The 19,493-nt window shown below is 42.2% G+C and overlaps 1 protein-coding gene across 2 annotated transcripts in view; it reads left to right on the top strand.

Annotated features, from left to right (window-relative positions):
* Window positions 1–19,493, top strand: part of dapk2a (death-associated protein kinase 2a) — a 34,411-nt gene continuing 14,918 nt past the window's right edge. Inside the window, exons 1-3 of one of the 2 annotated variants that reach the window (XM_061975162.1) lie at window positions 1–170; window positions 5,176–5,397; window positions 15,966–16,104. In XM_061975162.1, coding sequence (XP_061831146.1) covers window positions 109–170; window positions 5,176–5,397; window positions 15,966–16,104 — 423 coding nt within the window. In that variant the 5' untranslated portion in view covers window positions 1–108. Of the gene's footprint in view, window positions 171–5,175; window positions 5,398–9,918; window positions 10,145–15,965; window positions 16,105–19,493 lie in introns of those variants that run through there. The other variant, XM_061975163.1, reaches the window with a different exon arrangement.

Below are 19,493 nucleotides of genomic sequence, written 5' to 3'. Positions count from 1 at the left end.
TTGTCGTCGACGCATTTCAAACGTATTGATCAACGTCAGCTTTGTGTTAGTCTTGGCATGTTTGGAGAGAAAAAGGTGGACTTATAAACGTCGGCGAGGACTCCTAGTATGGACGTTTTCAAGCAAAACAAAGTTGAAGATTTCTATGAAATCGGTGAAGAGTTGGGAAGGTATTGTACAAGCATTAGTGTACAAAAGTTACTGTGGATATGAATTAACAGTCGATAATTGTCTAGCACATCAGAATAAACATTCATAACTTGGTCTAGTGTAGTTTGAAAGTCTTCTTCGTGTCACTCAGCTTGCATGTTGTGGAGGAAAACTGCAGTATGTCATTAAATGTTGTAACTACCATATATGATATTTGTCCTGTTACAGTTTCAGTATTAGAGAGAAACCGTTTTACAAGTCAGGCTTCTATTTAAAAAGGTTCTATTTTTAGCAGCATACCAGGGTTGCTGTCACACTGACAGAAGGGTGGTGTTAGCTTACAAAACATCTAGGCCACCGGTGTTCAATGTGTGGCCTGGTGGCCATTTGCGGCCTGCAGCTCATTTTTTAACAGCCCATGGCACATTCTACAAATACTATTTAAAAAAACATAAAAAAAGTGGAATAAAATAACAAACAGGTGAAATGTAATGGGAAAAAGTTGCAATGTTGTCTCTAATAGCACAAAATTGTCATGCAGGCTGTTTTTTTTTTTAATTTAAAGCAGTCATTGTTCAAAAACAATAATGATTCAAATCTATGGAAAGGTCTCCAATTACTTCACATCAAAAATGTATTGCATATTTTGTGTGTTTGCCATAAAAATCTAAGTTTGCTTTCACAAAAAGGGCATAAAAACCTAGGGTTAGGGTTAGGGTTAGGGTTAGGGTTAGGGTTAGGGTTAGTGTTAAGGGTTAGGGTTAACCCTAACCCTAACCCTAACCCTAACCCTAACCCTAGGTTTTTATGCCCTTTTTGTGAAAGCAAACTTAGATTTTTATGGCGTTTTTAGGTTAACCCTAACCCTAACCCTAACCCTAACCCTAACCCAGGCAAGAAAAACATTATTTATTTTATTACAGCAAATAGGACAAAAATGTATTTGATAAAATAATGATTCAAATCTATGGAAAGGTCTCCAATTACTTCACATCAAAAATGTATTGCATATTTTGTGTGTTTGCCATAAAAATCTAAGTTTGCTTTCACAAAAAGGGCATAAAAACCTAGGGTTAGGGTTAGGGTTAGGGTTAGGGTTAGGGTTAGGGTTAAGGGTTAGGGTTAACCCTAACCCTAACCCTAACCCTAACCCTAACCCTAGGTTTTTATGCCCTTTTTGGGAAAGCAAACTTAGATTTTTATGGCGTTTTTAGGTTAACCCTAACCCTAACCCTAACCCTAACCCTAACCCTAACCCAGGCAAGAAAAACATTATTTATTTTATTACAGCAAATAGGACAAAAATGTATTTGATAAAACAATCCATATCATGAAATCGTTATTATAACATTTTTATGAAAGTGAATTACTCCCTTCTTTTCTCATTTTAATGTACAACCCGTATTAACAATGAAAGCATATGAAATTAGGTAAAAAAAAATTTAAATTAAAACAATTATTACAAATGTAACCCAGGGGGTTCAGTCCCTGCCTGTATCCCATTCTGCTCGGGGACACGGACGCAAAACCCGCTTGTCAGCATCAGAGGTGAGCATGCTGACCACCGAGCTAAAAGTCCAGGCTGACCAACTCGACAGCCAGCACTATTTTTGAAGCTGTCGGGGAGTGAGGTTCACTAACGTACTTTAACTCAGGCGATTCGCCCCACCTACTTTTATCCCACGCGGACGACCAGGGTTTGCGTCCTCGTGTGGAATGGGATAAAGGCAGGGGACCGAACCACCTGGGTTGCACCAAGGCATCTATGCCTCACCTGGTGTAAAAGTCACCCACGTCACGGGTTCATATACGCAGCGTGGCCGTACAATGTTTTGCACACTATCAATTCAATTTGCTGCAATGTTGTTTATGAAATGGAAAATAAATAATAATATCATGACAGATGTGCCATTATTTCTCAAAAGTAAGGCATTTAATGCTTCCTGAGCAGTGTGGTGGTGTGGTGAAGTCCTTAAAGGCCTACTGAAACCCACTACTACCGACCACGCAGTCTGATAGTTTATACATTAATGATGAAATCTTAACATTGCAACACATGCCAATACGGCCGGGTTAGCTCACTAAAGTGCAATTTTAAATTTCGCGTGAAATATCCTGCTGAAAACGTCTCGGTATGATGACGCCGGCACGTGAAGTCACGGATTGTAAAGGACATTTTGGGCCAGCATGGTGGCCAGCTATTAAGTCGTCTGTTTTCATCGCAAAATTCCACAGTAGTCTGGACATCTGTGTTGGTGAATCTTTTGCAATTTGTTCAATAAACAATGGAGACAGCAAAGAAGAAAGCTGTAGGTGGGAAGCGGTGTATTGCGGGCGGCTGCAGCAACACAAACACAGACGGTGTTTCATTGTTTACATTCCCGAAAGATGACAGTCAAGCTTTACCATTGGCCTGTGGAGAACTGGGACAACAGAGACTCTGACCAGGAGGACTTTGAGTTGGATGCGCAGACGCGGTACCGTGAGTACGCATGCAGCTGCGGCTTCCAAACATTTGATCGCTTGCCCGTACATGCGTGCCGCTATGTGCATGTCACGTACGTAACTTTGGGGACTTTGGGGAAATATATGTGCTGTATGAACTTTGGGCTGTGGGATTGAGTGTGTTGTGCAGGTGTTTGAGTTGTATTGGCGGGTTATATGGATGAGAGGGGGGAGGTGTTTGTTATGCGAGATTAATTTGTGGCATATTAAATACAAGCCTGGTTGTGTTGTGGCTAATAGAGTATACAGGTAAAAGCCAGTAAATTTGAATATTTTGAAAAACTTGATTTATTTCAGTAATTGGATTCAAAAGGTGTAACTTGTACATTATATTTATTCATTGCACACAGACTGATGCATTCAAATGTTTATTTCATTTAATTTTGATGATTTGAAGTGGCAACAAATGAAAATCCAAAATTCCGTGTGTCACAAAATTAGAATATTGTGTAAGGCTAATACAAAAAAGGGATTTTTAGAAATGTTGGCCAACTGAAAAGTATGAAAATGAAAAATATGAGCATGTACAATACTCAATACTTGGTTGGAGCTCCTTTTGCCTCAATTACTGCGTTAATGCGGCGTGGCATGGAGTCCATGAGTTTCTGGCACTGCTCAGGTGTTATGAGAGCCCAGGTTGCTCTGATAGTGGCCTTCAACTCTTCTGCGTTTTTGGGTCTGGCATTCTGCATCTTCCTTTTCACAATACCCCACAGATTTTCTATGGGGCTAAGGTCAGGGGAGTTGGCGGGCCAATTTAGAACAGAAATGCCATGGTCTGTAAACCAGGCACGGGTAGATTTTGCGCTGTGTGCAGGTGCCAATTCCTGTTGGAACTTGAAATCTCCATCTCCATAGAGCAGGTCAGCAGCAGGAAGCATGAAGTGCTCTAAAACTTGCTGGTAGACGGCTGCGTTGACCCTGGATCTCAGGAAACAGAGTGGACCGACACCAGCAGATGACATGGCACCCCAAACCATCACCCAACCATGCAAATTTTGCATTTCCTTTGGAAATCGAGGTCCCAGAGTCTGGAGGAAGACAGGAGAGGCACAGGATCCACGTTGCCTGAAGTCTAGTGTCAAGTTTCCACCATCAGTGATGGTTTGGGGTGCCATGTCATCTGCTGGTGTCGGTCCACTCTGTTTCCTGAGATCCAGGGTCAACGCAGCCGTCTACCAGCAAGTTTTAGAGCACTTCATGCTTCCTGCTGCTGACCTGCTCTATGGAGATGGAGATTTCAAGTTCCAACAGGACTTGGCGCCTGCACACAGCGCAAAATCTACCCGTGCCTGGTTTACGGACCATGGTATTTCTGTTCTAAATTGGCCCGCCAACTCCCCTGACCTTAGCCCCATAGAAAATCTGTGGGGTATTGTGAAAAGGAAGATGCAGAATGCCAGACCCAAAAACGCAGAAGAGTTGAAGGCCACTATCAGAGCAACCTGGGCTCTCATAACACCTGAGCAGTGCCAGAAACTCATCGACTCCATGCCACGCCGCATTAACGCAGTAATTGAGGCAAAAGGAGATCCAACCAAGTATTGAGTATTGTACATGCTCATATTTTTCATTTTCATACTTTTCAGTTGGCCAACATTTCTAAAAATCCCTTTTTTGTATTAGCCTTAAGTAATATTCTAATTTTGTGACACACGGAATTTTGGATTTTCATTTGTTGCCACTTCAAATCATCAAAATTAAATGAAATAAACATTTGAATGCATCAGTCTGTGTGCAATGAATAAATATAATGTACAAGTTACACCTTTTGAATGCAATTACTGAAATAAATCAAGTTTTTCAAAATATTCTAATTTACTGGCTTTTACCTGTATATATGTCTTGTGTTTATTTACTTTTTTAGTCATTCCCAGCTGAATATCAGGTCCCACCCGCCTCTCACAGTATCTTCCCTATCTGAATCGCTCCCACTGCCCTCTAGTCCTTCACTCTCACTTTCCTCATCCACAAATCTTTCATCCTCGCTCAAATTAATGGGGAAATTGTCGCTTTCTCGGTCCGAATCGCTCTCGCTGCTGGAGGCCATGATTGTAAACAATGTGCAGATGTGAGGAGCTCCACAACCTGTGACGTCACGCTACTCGTCTGCTACTTCCGGTACAGACAAGGCTTTTTTATCAGCGACCAAAAGTTGCGAAATTTATCGTCAATGTTCTCTACTAAATCCTTTCAGCAAAAAAAAAATGGCAATATCGCGAAATGATCAAGTATGACACATAGAATGGACCTGCTATCCCCGTTTAAATAAGAAAATCGCATTTCAGTAGGCCTTTAACAATTTGTTAAAAGCTAATGGGCAGCTCAACACCTCAGATTTGACTCCCCTGGTTCTCCGACCGTCAGTGTGTCATCAACGGCGTGTGCTTGTGGAAGGAACCCTGATGGGCCAATACAAAAGTCACATGTATTACAATAAATGTGACTTCTTTATTATTATTCACTACCGAATGTCAATGTTCACTTCAGACATGCTATTGTGTGCCTCCTGTGTTTTAGCGGGCAGTTTGCCATTGTAAAGCAATGCAGAGAGAAAAGAACGGGACAGGAATTTGCTGCCAAGTTCATCAAGAAGCGACAGAGTATAGCCAGCTCTCGTGGCGTTCGACTAGAGGAGATAGAGCGTGAGGTGCAGATCCTGCAGCAGACTCAGCATCCGAACATTGTCACGCTGCATGACGTCTACGAGAACCGCACCGATGTAGTTCTCATCCTGGAGCTGTAAGTACCCAATTTGATTTGTTTATTATGATCCCCATTAGCTTCTGCAATAAATAAATCAAAAGCTCCACATTAATCACATGTAATAGGTACAGTGAATCCAGAAAGTATTCACAGTGCTTTTTCCACATTTTGTTATGTTACAGCTTTATTCCAAAATGGAGTACATTATTTGTTTGTGCTCAAAATTCGACACACAATACCCCATAATGACAATGTTAGAAAACTTGTTTTAAATTTTGCAAATTTATTAGAAATAAAAAAACTAAAACAAATGACATGTACGCAAGTATTCACAGCCTTTGCTCAATACTTTGTTGATGATGTACCCTAGCACCTCCAAATCCCTCAAATCTAGACTCCAAACATCCCAGAACAAGCTAGTCAGATTACTTCTAGACCTCCACCCCAGATCCCACCTCACTCCTATCCACTTCTCCAAAGTGGGCCGGCTCAGGGTGGAGGACAGAGTAAAACAACTTGCACTGAGCCTAGTCTATAAAATCCACTACACCTCCCTGATACCGAAGTACCGTATTTTCCGCACTATAAGGCGCACCGGATTATTAGCCGCACCTTCAATGAATGGCATATTTCAAAACTTTGTCCACCTATAAGCCGCCCCGGACTATAAGCCGCGCCTACGCTGCGCTAAAGGGAATGTCAAAAAAACAGTCAGATAGGTCAGTCAAACTTTAATAATATATTAAAAACCAGCGTTCTAACAACTCTGTCCCAAAATGTACGCAAATGTGCAATCACAAACATAATACAATTCAAAATAGTGCAGAGCAATAGCAACATAATGTTGCTCGAACGTTAATGTCACAACACACAAAATAAACATAGCGCTCACCTTCTGAAGTTATTCTTCATTCGTAAATCCTTCGAATTCTTCGTCTTCGGTGTCCGAATTGAAAAGTTGGGCAAATGTGGGATCCAAAATGGCCGGTTCCGTCTCGTCGAAGTCATCGGAGTCAGTGTCACTGTTCAGCAGTTCTGTGAATCCTGCCTTCCGGAAAGCTCAGACCACAGTTGTGACCGAAATATCTGCCCAGGCATTTACGATCCACTGGCAAATGTTGGCGTATGTCGTCCGGCGATGTCTGCCTGTCTTAGTGAAGGTGTGTTCGCCTTCGGTCATCCATTGTTCACACGCCGTTCGCAGTCGTGATTTGAATGCCCTGTTGACACCAATATCCAGCGGTTGGAGTTCTTTGGTTAATCCACCCGGAATGACGGCGAGTGTTGTATTTGTGTGCTTCACTTGTTTTTTGACACCATCTGTGATGTGGGCGCGCATAGAGTCGTATATCAACATGGACGGAGCTGTGTGAAAAAAGCCACCCGGCCTCTTCGCGTAAACTTCCCTTAACCACTCGCTCATCTTTTCGTCATCCATCCATCCCTTCGAGTTAGCTTTTATGATGACGCCGACTGGAAAGGTCTCTTTTGGCAAGGTCTTCCTTTTGAATATCACCATGGGTGGAAGTTTCAGGCCATTAGCATGGCAAGCTAGAACCACAGTGAAGGACGACTTCTCATTCCCTGTGGTGCGAATATTCACCGTACGTGCTCCCGTTGTATCCACAGTGCGGTTCACAGGAATATCAGTTGCTGTGAAATAGTAATCCGTGTGCGGATGGAGAGATTGCGTCTTTTCATGAACCGGATCCTTGTCGCTTAGTAGGAGCCATTTTGTGGTCTTTACAGATGTAAACAGGAAATGAAACGTACGGTAATATCCGCGCGCTTTTTCTTCTTCTGCGCGGGCGGGTGTTGCTTACAGTAGAAGAAGAAGCGCTTCCTGTTCTATGGGGGCGGGTGCTTACCTTGGCGGTTGCTTGCGTAGAAGAAGAAGCGCTTCCTGTTCTACCGGGAAAAAAGATGGCGGCTGTTTACCGTAGTTACGAGACCGAAACTTTATGAAAATGAATCTTAATATTAATCCATATATAAAGCGCACCGGGTTAAAAGCCGCACTGTCAGCTTTTGAGTAAATTTGTGGTTTTTAGGTGCGGCTAATGGTGCGGAAAATACGGTACATGTCAAACTACTTCCTTAACGTAAATGACCGCCATAACCACAACACCAGGGGGAGCTCCACTAACCACGTTAAACCCAGATTCCGAACTAACAAAGGTCTTAACTCATTCTCTTTCTATGCCACAGCAATATGGAATGCACTCCCAACAAGTGTAAAAGAAAGGGCATCTCTATCCTCCTTCAAAACCGCACTAAAAGAACACCTCCAGGCAACTTCAACCCTAAACTAACACCCTCCCTTCCACATAATACCTCTTCGGATTGTAATTAATCAAATGTAAACAATCAAACAATCAAATGTAGACACTTTTTCTTATACTTTCTGATCTCTCTCTCTATGTACACTACTCGCTGTACATATCCTACCAAGTCAGTCCAATATCCATTTCTCTGATGATGCAATTGTTGATGCTGATTGTTGATGACTGAAGTGTTGATACCAACCAAACCTAACCCCCTCCCCCCTCAATATCCCACACCCCGGATTGTAAATAATGTAAATAATTCAATGTATATACTCTGATGATTATCTTGTGTGATGACTGTATTATGATGTTAGTATATATTTGATAGTATATATCTGTATCATGTATCAATTTAAGTGGACCGCGACTTAAACAAGTTGAAAAACGTATTCGGGTGTTACCATTTAGTGGTCAATTGTACGGAATATGTACTTCACTGTGCAATCTACTAATAAAAGTTTCAATCAATCAATCAAATGCACCTTTTGAATACAATGCCACAAGCTTGGCACATCTATCTTTGGACTGTATCGCCCATTCCTCTTTGTCCATTCCTCTTTGCAGCACCTCTCAAAAGGCCCTTTTCCACCGCCGGAACTTTTTCAGGAACTTTCCCACTTAAACGGGTAAATAAAGTTTCCCCTGTGTTTCCACCAAAAACTACCCAGGTAGATTTAGTTCTTCAGGAACCTTTCGGAGTTCCTCCTAGACAGGTGAACCATTTTGGGGGCCGGCTGTGCTGTAGATCAAAAGAAGGAGGCTACCTCTGTACACGGACACTGCATCTCTACATTTCAGAGGTGTGGAGACGAGAGTGTGTCCCGCAACAGTGGAAAGATGCCAACATTGTGACCATCTACAAGAACAAAGGAGACAAATCCATCTGCTCCAATAGTAGGGGTATCTCTCTGTTGGCCGTTGCTGGAAAGGTCCTTGCCAAGGTCCTGCTCCGCAGACTCATCCCCGCAATATCAGAACGGGTCACCCCAGAGTCGCAGTGTGGTTTTCGGAAGGACAGGGGGACAGTTGACATGATCTTTGTGACACGTCAGCTCCAAGAGAAATGCCGGGAGCAGCACAAGGACTTGTACATTGCCTTTGTCGACCTTTCAAAGGCATTTGACACAGTGAGCAGGGACCTACTGTGGCAAGTCCTGAAGAGATTTGGGTGTCCACCCAAGTTTCTCACCATCCTTGCACAGTTCCATTCTGGGATGATGGCCCGAGTGGTAGTGGGAAGACACAACTCAGAGCCCTTTGGTGTGAAAACTGGAGTGAGGCAGGGCTGTGTGCTGGCTCCAGTTCTCTTCAACATCTTCCTCGTCTGTGTCACAACACTGCTACGTAGGGGGATGGAGGAGCAGGCTGGAGTTACCATAGACTTCAGGCTTGATGGTAGCCTGTTTAACATCAGGAGGCTACAGGCAACTACCAAACTGACCTCGGAGACCATCATTGAGCTGCAATACGCCGATGACTGTGCCCTGGTTTCCCATACACCAGAGGCTCTGCAAAACATCCTCTCGGCAGCTGTAACTGCATATACCAGAATGGGACTGACGATCAACACCCAGAAGACAGAGGTACTTTGTCAGTCCAGTGCTGACCTCCCACAAAATCCCACAATAACCCTCACAGCAGCAGGGCAACAGCTGCTCACAGTGCCCACCTTCAAATACCTGGGGAGCATAATGTCTGACACCTGCTCAATGGATGACGAGATCCAGAACCGCCTCAAGCAAGCATCAGCATCTTTTGGTCGTCTAAGGAGAAGGGTTTTTCAGAACAGCAACCTCAAACTCCACACCAAAGTGCTGGTCTACAGAGCAGTATGCATCACTGCATTACTGAACGGATGTGAGGCATGGACTATCTACAGCCGCCATCTGAGAAGCCTGGAGACCTTCCATGTAAGATGTCTGCAGAAGATCCTTGGCATCACATGGAAGGACAGAGTGCCGCACACAGAAGTGCTGGAGAGGGCAGGTAGCTGCAGCGTGGAATCCATCATGACCCAACATCAACTCAGGTGGTTGGGGCATGTCATCCGAATGCCCAGCCATAGACTCCCACACAGAATCCTCTATGGTCAGTTACACCTAGGCCAACGCAGTGCTGGTGGGCAGAAGAAGCGGTTCAAAGACCAAATGAAGACCACACTGAAGAGATGCCAGATCAACCCCTCTTCACTGGAGGAACTTGCTTCCTGCCGAGACCTCTGGCGCTCCCACTCCTCACAAGGAGTGGATTATATTGAGGAACAGCGCACACAACACCGTGCAGCAAAACGCATGAAGAGGCATGCTCGCCAAGCCACCCCTGCTCCCCCCAGCACCTCCTTCACATGCCCGGTCTGTAACCGCATCTGTAGATCCAGGATCGGACTTTTCAAACATCAGCAGACTCATAAATAAAAGAAGATGGTCATCATCGAATCGATGGACAACCATAAGCAAGTAAGTAAGCAACCCAGGTAGATTTAGTTCTTCAGGAACCTTTCGGAGTTCCTCCTAGACAGGTGAACCATTTTGGGGGCCGGCTGTGCTGTAGATCGCTGATTGGTTGGGGGGCGTTCCTAAAACATATTTTTCAAATACAGGACCGTCATTGCGGAGGAAAGTTATGCGAGGACGACTTGCTCATTTCTTATTTCTTGTGCATTTCTATTACAACATAGTTGACAACAAAGAGAATGAAGAATGAAATAAACTTTCGACCTGCAGTAACTTTTGTGGGGCATTTGTGTGCTGAAGAACGCTGATCAGCGGAACTATCTTGCAGTGTATTTACTCAATCATAGTCTTCAAACTCTATCTATGCAGTTTAATAATGTTTTTTTTTTTTTACAAACTTAATTTCAATAAGCGAAGCTACGAGAACTGTTCGGACTCTTTTAAACGTATATACGGCGTAGTATTAAGCCAGACTCGAAGCAATGACCTCAGCTGCTTACCACTCTGACTTTGTTGGATAAATGTGAAATAAAGGAGGCAGTACACAACTGGAATGAAGGTAAATGGCATTAATCATTAACTATTTACATTAGTACATGTTGTAAAAGTAGTCAGTGACACTCCATTCGTGTAGTTATTAGCCTCAACCCGAGTAAACAGAATGCTAATACTGACAAGCTAACGCTAAAGCCGATATGTTTGTGTTGTCGGCATGAGATAAACACTACATTTTATTTTTTATATATTGTTATTTAGAGATGAAATATACCACAAGGAACCGCCTGACCCTCATGAATTCATAATTTACTGAGAGGGCGACTTTCTGACTGTTAGACGTTGCGGACAAAAGCCTGACTTTTTATGAACAATATGTTTTTAAATCATACAGTTTTGTATATTATTGCTTTGTATTTCATGTATTTATTTTTTAGTAAAAGAACAGTGACCTAATATTGTCTATTTACCGGTACATGTTATCAGTGTAGAAATATATTAAACCACTCCTCCATACGTCAACAGCCTGATTAAACTACTCTTAACTGTGAAATGTGGTGGAAACACAAGTGAAGTGAAGTGTGTGAAGTGAATTACATTTATATAGCGCTTTTTCTCAAGTGACTCAAAGCGCTTTACATTGTGAAACCCAATATCTAAGTTACATTTAAAACAGTGTGGGTGGCACTGGGAGCAGGTAGGTAAAGTGTCTTGCCCAAGGACACAACGGCAGTGACTAGGATGGTGGAAGCGGGGATCGAACCTGCAACCCTTTAGTTGCTGGCACGGCCGCTCCACCAACCGAGCTATACTGGTGCTTCATCCACAAACCACACACTCCTACAGGAACCTCTAGTTCAAAGAACTAGAGGTTTCAAGAACCTATATATATACAGGTAAAAGCCAGTAAATTAGAATATTTTGAAAAACTTGATTTATTTCAGTAATTGCATTCAAAAGGTGTAACTTGTACATTATATTTATTCATTGCACACAGACTGATGCATTCAAATGTTTATTTCATTTAATTTTGATGATTTGAAGTGGCAACAAATGAAAATCCAAAATTCCGTGTGTCACAAAATTAGAATATTACTTAAGGCTAATACAAAAAAGGGATTTTTAGAAATGTTGGCCAACTGAAAAGTATTAAAATGAAAAATATGAGCATGTAAAATACTCAATACTTGTTTGGAGCTCCTTTTGCCTCAATTACTGCGTTAATGCGGCGTGGCATGGAGTCGATGAGTTTCTGGCACTGCTCAGGTGTTATGAGAGCCCAGGTTGCTCTGATAGTGGCCTTCAACTCTTCTGCGTTTTTGGGTCTGGCATTCTGCATCTTCCTTTTCACAATACCCCACAGATTTTCTATGGGGCTAAGGTCAGGGGAGTTGGCGGGCCAATTTAGAACAGAAATACCATCGTCCGTAAACCAGGCACGGGTAGATTTTGCGCTGTGTGCAGGCGCCAAGTCCTGTTGGAACTTGAAATCTCCATCTCCATAGAGCAGGTCAGCAGCAGGAAGCATGAAGTGCTCTAAAACTTGCTGGTAGACGGCTGCGTTGACCCTGGATCTCAGGAAACAGAGTGGACCGACACCAGCAGATGACATGGCACCCCAAATCATCACTGATGGTGGAAACTTTACACTAGACTTCAGGCAACGTGGATCCTGTGCCTCTCCTGTGTTCCTCCAGACTCTGGGACCTCGATTTCCAAAGGAAATGCAAAATTTGCATGGTTGGGTGATGGTTTGGGGTGCCATGTCATCTGCTGGTGTCGGTCCACTCTGTTTCCTGAGATCCAGGGTCAAGGCAGCCGTCTACCAGCAAGTTTTAGAGCACTTCATGCTTCCTGCTGCTGACCTGCTCTATGGAGATGGAGATTTCAAGTTCCAACAGGACTTGGCGCCTGCACACAGCGCAAAATCTACCTGTGCCTGGTTTACGGACCATGGTATTTCTGTTCTAAATTGGCCCGCCAACTCCCCTGACCTTAGCTCCATAGAAAATCTGTGGGGTATTGTGAAAAGGAAGATGCAGAATGCCAGACCCAAAAACGCAGAAGAGTTGAAGGCCACTATCAGAGCAACCTGGGCTCTCATAACACCTGAGCAGTGCCAGAAACTCATCGACTCCATGCCAGGCCGCATTAACGCTGTAATTGAGGCAAAAGGAGCTCCAACCAAGTATTGAGTATTGTACATGCTCATATTTTTCATTTTCATACTTTTCAGTTGGCCAACATTTCTAAAAATCCCTTTTTTGTATTAGCCTTAAGTAATATTCTAATTTTGTGACACACGGAATTTTGGATTTTCATTTGTTGCCACTTCAAATCATCAAAATTAAATGAAATAAACATTTGAATGCATCAGTCTGTGTGCAATGAATAAATATAATGCACAAGTTACACCTTTTGAATGCAATTACTGAAATAAATCAAGTTTTTCAAAATATTCTAATTTACTGGCTTTTACCTGTATATATATAAAACATCAGTTAAATAAGTACAGGCAAATTTTGACACGAAGCCACAGACAACTGCACTCCTGAACAGCCACAACACAAAGCAAACAAAAGGCTCATCAATTATCTACACTTCAATTACTTTCAATCGGGGGTTGAATTGGATATCAGTCTCTTTTACATATTTTAGGAAAGCACCCCATACTTCTTAAAATTTCACAGAACAACCATTCAATGTCAGCCTAATATTCTCCAATTTGGTGGCAGGGAGGCGCAGCAGCCTTCTAATTAAGCACAATGAGTGTTCTAGCTAACAAAGTAGTAAATGCTAACAAGTTATTTTTGGATTTGCTGACAGAAGAGCTACCCCAATCCTTAGAGGATTCGGTTTAATCTTTTCGCCAATTACCAAAGAAAAAGTATTAAACATTTTGGTCCAATAACTGCACAGGGATGGGCAAGACCAAAACATATTTATTAAGTTTGTTGGAGACTGTTGACAGCGATAACATAATGCCGATATTCCGTCATTCATCTTAGCTAGTCGGACTTGGTATAATAATTACGATGTATTATCTTGTATTGAACAAGACTGTGTCTCGCACAAATAGAAGACTTATGAACGCTACTTAAAATCTCTGTCCAGCTCTCCTCAGATAGGGTCACTCCTAAGTCACCCTTCCTAAGTGAATTAACTAAATGCAGAGACTCAAGGCGTAAATGAAACATTTTATTGTATATACGTGTAATTAATCCTTTTAAGTCGGAAGTGGTGTCAAAAACGCATGTGTCAGTCAGTAAGTTTGGGGACCAGGGTAAAGTATTATGAACAAAACTGCTGATTTGTAGATATCTAAAAAAAATAATTGGCTTTTAGGAGTGAACATTTATTTAAAAAGTTGCTAAATAATCACCAAGTTGCTAATGACCACTTTAAGAAGACACTGTAGACAAGAGAGGGAGGGAAAGCATTATTTTCAGTGATGGGTGCAAGACTAGAAATAGTCTGTAGACCAAAATAGCTCTTTAACTGAACCCAAGTCCTGTATGAGGTCTTTAAAATTAAGTTTTTCGTATAAGAGGAGGTAGATAAACAAATGGGAAAGAGAACCAAAGCTCTAAGAGAAACTGGTTTAGTTGAGTTTGCTTCGATGACCAGCCATAATGAAGGGGGCTCAAATGCTTCATCCGTCCATCCATTTTCTACCGCTGGTCCCTCTTGGGGTGACAGGGCAGCTGGAGCCTATACCAGCTGCATTTGGGCGGAAATTCCCCCTAGAAATGTCTCCACCTTCATATTGCAGCCAATACTTAAGAATTTTAATGTTGGTGGCCCAGTGATGACCCCTAAATTTTGGTAATGCTAATCCTCCCAACGATCTGGGTATTTGCAAATATTGTTTACGTAACCTGCAAGTCTTTTTATTCCAAAAGAAATCCAAAATCTGACTTTCTAATTTACAAAAGAAGGACTGAGGGAGCAAAAGTGGTATGCAATGGAATATATGAGGAAATTGCGACTGCATGTTATTTTTAATAGAGTTGACATGAGCCACTGTAGATACATTAAGTAGGGACCAGAGATCAAAGTCTCCATGCATTCTGGACAGCAGTGGAACAAAATTGGCTCTATAAAGTTCTGCAAACGAATGTGTGACCTGGACGCCCAAGTATGTAAAACTTTGCGAGGCAATTTCAAAAGGGAAATCATGCAGAGGATATTTCTTAGCAGCAGACTTTATAGGAAACATTTCACTTTTACCCAAGTTAGTTATTACCCGGACAAATGCTTGGAGTGTACTCAAGGCAGCCAGGACCGAGACGGAGAGGTCTGAGACATACGGTAGGAAGTAATCCATGTAGAGAGAGACTTTCAATTGCACATTGTATCTACATAAGCGAATTAGTTCGAAGCGCTATTGACACAGGCTCAATGGCAAGAACAAAAAGCAATGGACTCAGAGGACAACCTTGCCGTGCAGAGCGAAGGAGGAGAAAATATTCAGATTAAATATTATTTTTTCCTGACAGAGATCTCAGGAGATGAATAAAGGAGCAAATAAAACTGTTACCAAAGCCAAAATTCTACTCCACTCGGTCAAATGCCTTTTCAGTATCCACGGATACCACTTCGTCTTCAGTGTTAAAAGTAGGTACACTGTACAATATATTGAGAATATGTTGAGTATTCAAAAAGGAATGCCTATTCCGAATGAACCCAGTTTGATAGCATTAACAATAGAAGGAAGAATAGTGTCCAGGCATGAAGCCAGCAGTTTGGATAAGAGTTTGAAGTCCACATTTAACAGGCTAAGTGGACGATGCAAGGTGCATAAAGGGGTCCTTGCCTTTTTATAAGAGGATAGAAATTGAAGCTTGGTTAAGTGTTTGCGGAAGGTGGGCAGATTCAAACGATTCATTGTACATGTCCAATATTATGGGGGTTAGTTTCTGCCAAAATGTTTTGAAAAATTTGGGAGGATAGTCATCTGGTCCCAGGGATTTGTCATTTTGTAATGATGACTGCAACATGTAATTCTGCAACAGTAACTGGTCTCTCTAATTCTACCGTAGCAGACTGATCAACCAAGGGGATATCTAGATTGGCAAAAAAGTTATCAAGCTCAGGAGTAGAACGTTGAGCGTGCATTCAATGTAAAAAAAACTCCAAATGTGTAAATAAATTATTTGTGCATGACATGTAATAAAAAATTAACATCAAAGTATTTAGGATTTTTTTTTTTTTTTTTTTATCAAAAATGACATAAAGAGAAGTAATCTACAGTCAATGACCATTATTATCATGTATCCAAATGATTTTCTGACTAAAATGTACTATGTGCTAAATGTCTTTATTTCAGTGTCTCTGGTGGTGAGCTTTTTGACTTCTTGGCCCAGAAAGAGTCTCTTAGCGAGGAAGAGGCAACCCAGTTCATCAAGCAAATCCTAGAGGGGGTCAACTACCTCCATGCCAGGAAAATAGCCCACTTTGATCTGAAGGTTTGTCTCTTTTGACATATTCTTCCAGTCACATATATATATAATTATATGGAGTTATATAGAACAATATAATGTGCAAATATATACCATATAGAAATCATTCTTAAAAATTTAAATATAAGAAATAAGGTCCATTCGCATCGAAAGTAATGCAATATGTAAAGAGAAATAACTGTTAAACACCGCTAATGTGCAGACATATGTTTTGCCAAAGTTATATACATAACCAGGTATTTCAATTATTTTTGTCAATTGTTAAGACTAATGGCAAGAGCAGGGATTCCCAACCACTTTATTGCGACATATTATTGTGTCGTGAGAGGGGATCTGAAAATGTTTATTTATGTATTTATTTGTTTAGTTATTTTCTATTTACTAAATATTATGAATTTTTCAAACAACTAAATGCTCAATGCTCAATGCTAAATGTAGAAGATAGAAAACCTGTCTATGGATGTTCTCATCCATTTAGGTCATTTCATTGTCAGTGTTGGGTGTTTTCTTAATTTTTTCAAAATCTTAGAGGTTTCGCCTCACATCCAAACAGGCTTCTTTTTTAGGTCATGCTCATAGACTTAGATTGGTCAGATCTAGTCTGTCTTTAGTCTCATAAGACAGAAGGTGTGCCACGAGATTTGTCTGATGTAAAGTATGTACAATAAAGGTTAGAAAACAACGGACTAGAATAATTATAAATATTTGGAATTATATACTATTGTCCAAGTTGTGAAGAGTTACAACACTTTAAGAAATGCAGTTTTTACATAGTACATATTTATGTGTTTTGGATATATTTGTATTAAATTCTTAGCTCAAATTCTCCTTGAGCTAGGAATCTAACCCTCCCAAACTGAGCTCAGGCTCCTGGCTAACATGCTTTGACAATATTCTATAAGGCACAAATGTTATACTGGAGGCTCTCCAAAATTGTCAAACATTTTCAACCATCCATTCAACTTTTTTTTACAAAAATGTATGGGAAGCCAAAGCACATTAATTAATGTTGCTATGGTATTGGCTATTCTGAAATTTAGTATTCTGAAAAATCCATCCATCCATCCATCCATCTTCTTCCGCTTATCCGAGGTCGGGTCGCGGGGGCAGCAGCCTAAGCAGGGAAGCCCAGACTCTCCTCTCCCCAGCCACTTCGTCCAGCTCCTCCCGGGGGATCCCGAGGCGTTCCCAGGCCAGCCGGGAGACATAGTCTTCCCAACGTGTCCTGGGTCTTCCCCGTGGCCTCCTACCGGTCGGACGTGCCCGAAACACCTCCCGAGGGAGGCGTTCGGGTGGCATCCTGACCAGATGCCCGAACCACCTCATCTGGCTCCTCTCGATATGGAGGAGCAGCGGCTTTACTTTGAGCTCCCCCCGGATGACAGAGCTTCTCACCCTATCTCTAAGGGAGAGCCCCGCCACCCGGCGGAGGAAACTCATTTCGGCCGCTTGTACCCGTGATCTTGTCCTTTCGGTCATGACCCAAAGCTCATGACCATAGGTGAGGATGGGAACGTAGATCGACCGGTAAATCGAGAGCTTTGCCTTCTGGCTCAGCTCCTTCTTCACCACAACGGATCGATACAGCGTCCGCATTACTGAAGATGCCGCACCAATCCGCCTGTCGATCTCACGATCCACTCTTCCCTCACTCGTGAACAAGACTCCGAGGTACTTGAACTCCTCCACTTGGGGCAAGATCTCCTCCCCAACCCGGAGATGGCACTCCACCCTTTTCCGGGCGAGAACCATGGACTCGGACTTGGAGGTGCTGACTCTCATCCCAGTCGCTTCACACTCAGCTGCGAACCGATCCAGTGAGAGCTGAAGATCCTGGCCAGATGAAGCCATCAGGACCAAATCATCTGCAAAAAGCAGAGACCTAATCCTGCAGCCACCAAACCAGATACCCTCAACGCCCTGACTGCGCCTAGAAATTCTGTCCATAAAGGTTATGAACAGAATCGGTGACAAAGGGCAGCCCTGGCGGAGTCCAACCCTCACTGGAAACGTGTCCGACTTACTGCCGGCAATGCGGACCAAGCTCTGACACCGATTATACAGGGAGCTAACCGCCACAATAAGACAGTCCGTTACCCCATACTCTCTGAGCACTCCCCACAGGACTTCCCGGGGTACACGGTCGAATGCCTTCTCCAAGTCCACAAAGCACATGTAGACTGGTTGGGCAAACTCCCATGCACCCTCAAGGACCCTGCCGAGAGTATAGAGCTGGTCCACAGTTCCACGAAAAATATTTTCTCAAAATTTAGGCAAACAGTTATTAAACGAGAACCTATAAAGTTGCGCACTGAATTAAATGTAATAATCCATCCCACAAATTGTTACTCTCACATACATACTTCATTACTTGCGTTGGTTACGTTGCAAGATTACCCGCAAATAGCAAATAATTGAGACGACCATAAACATGTACAATTTTGAGATTTTACTAAAGCCTAGATGATGTTGGGTTTATTGTTTTGTTGGATAGGTATAATTGTGTGTTTTTGGCAAGGCAATGAAATTGGAGTCACTGACTATGTTTACATTTCAGGCCAAAGTGGCCCAAATTGGATTTTTTGAGATCTGAATTTTTCTAGCTGATTGTTTACACTGCAAGTAAAATGTGATTTTCATCAGACTCCAGTGTAAATGCGCACAGGCCCCAATATGGCCCCATTGTGGCATAGCTGTCACTTGCATGCGCACTTCGATAAAGTGAAAACAAAGGAAGTTGATTGGGAGGAAGTCGCCACAACTACAAAATAAAATAAAAAGTTGCAAAACCTTAAAGATTAGTCATTTTTATACGTGAAAGTAAGTGAAAGTAATATAATGAATGAATGGATGTATATAGTGTAATATATTTGGTAGAGTTGTAATCCTTTTATGGCTGTTAAGTAGAGGAGACACGGACATCAACGAGGATCTACGGGAGCTTTATTTTTTAACTCGCATGTAAACAAATACGCCACAGCGTCAATTCTGGTCTTTCAACAATCGCTACTTCTTTGGAATCCAAATACATATTAATATATTACATGTAGCCTTATATGTTGACGAGTGATGCACCGAAAATTCAGTCGTCTTAAATAAAAAACAAAACCGGATTTTGTGATGGCGATGGCGACTGCGACTGCGACTGCAAACGAATAACGTAGGTTGCCCAAAGCTGATGAAAAAAATCACATTCAGGTAACATTCAGGTCGCATTGCTTTTAGATTGCAGTCACATTGGAAAAAATCTGATTTTCCAATCGGATTCAGGACTACCTCCTCATGTGGCCTGAATCTGATGCCAAAAGATCAGATTTGAAGCACTTTGGAGCATTTAGACTGGCAAAAAAATCCGATCTATGTCACTTGAGGGTGATTTGGTGTGCTGTGTAAAC

Source organism: Nerophis lumbriciformis, linkage group LG15 (assembly GCF_033978685.3).
Source record: "Nerophis lumbriciformis linkage group LG15, RoL_Nlum_v2.1, whole genome shotgun sequence".
Taxonomy (NCBI): domain Eukaryota; kingdom Metazoa; phylum Chordata; class Actinopteri; order Syngnathiformes; family Syngnathidae; genus Nerophis; species Nerophis lumbriciformis.
Note: the sequence above shows the minus strand (reverse complement) of the source record. Positions and strands in the feature narration are given on the sequence as shown.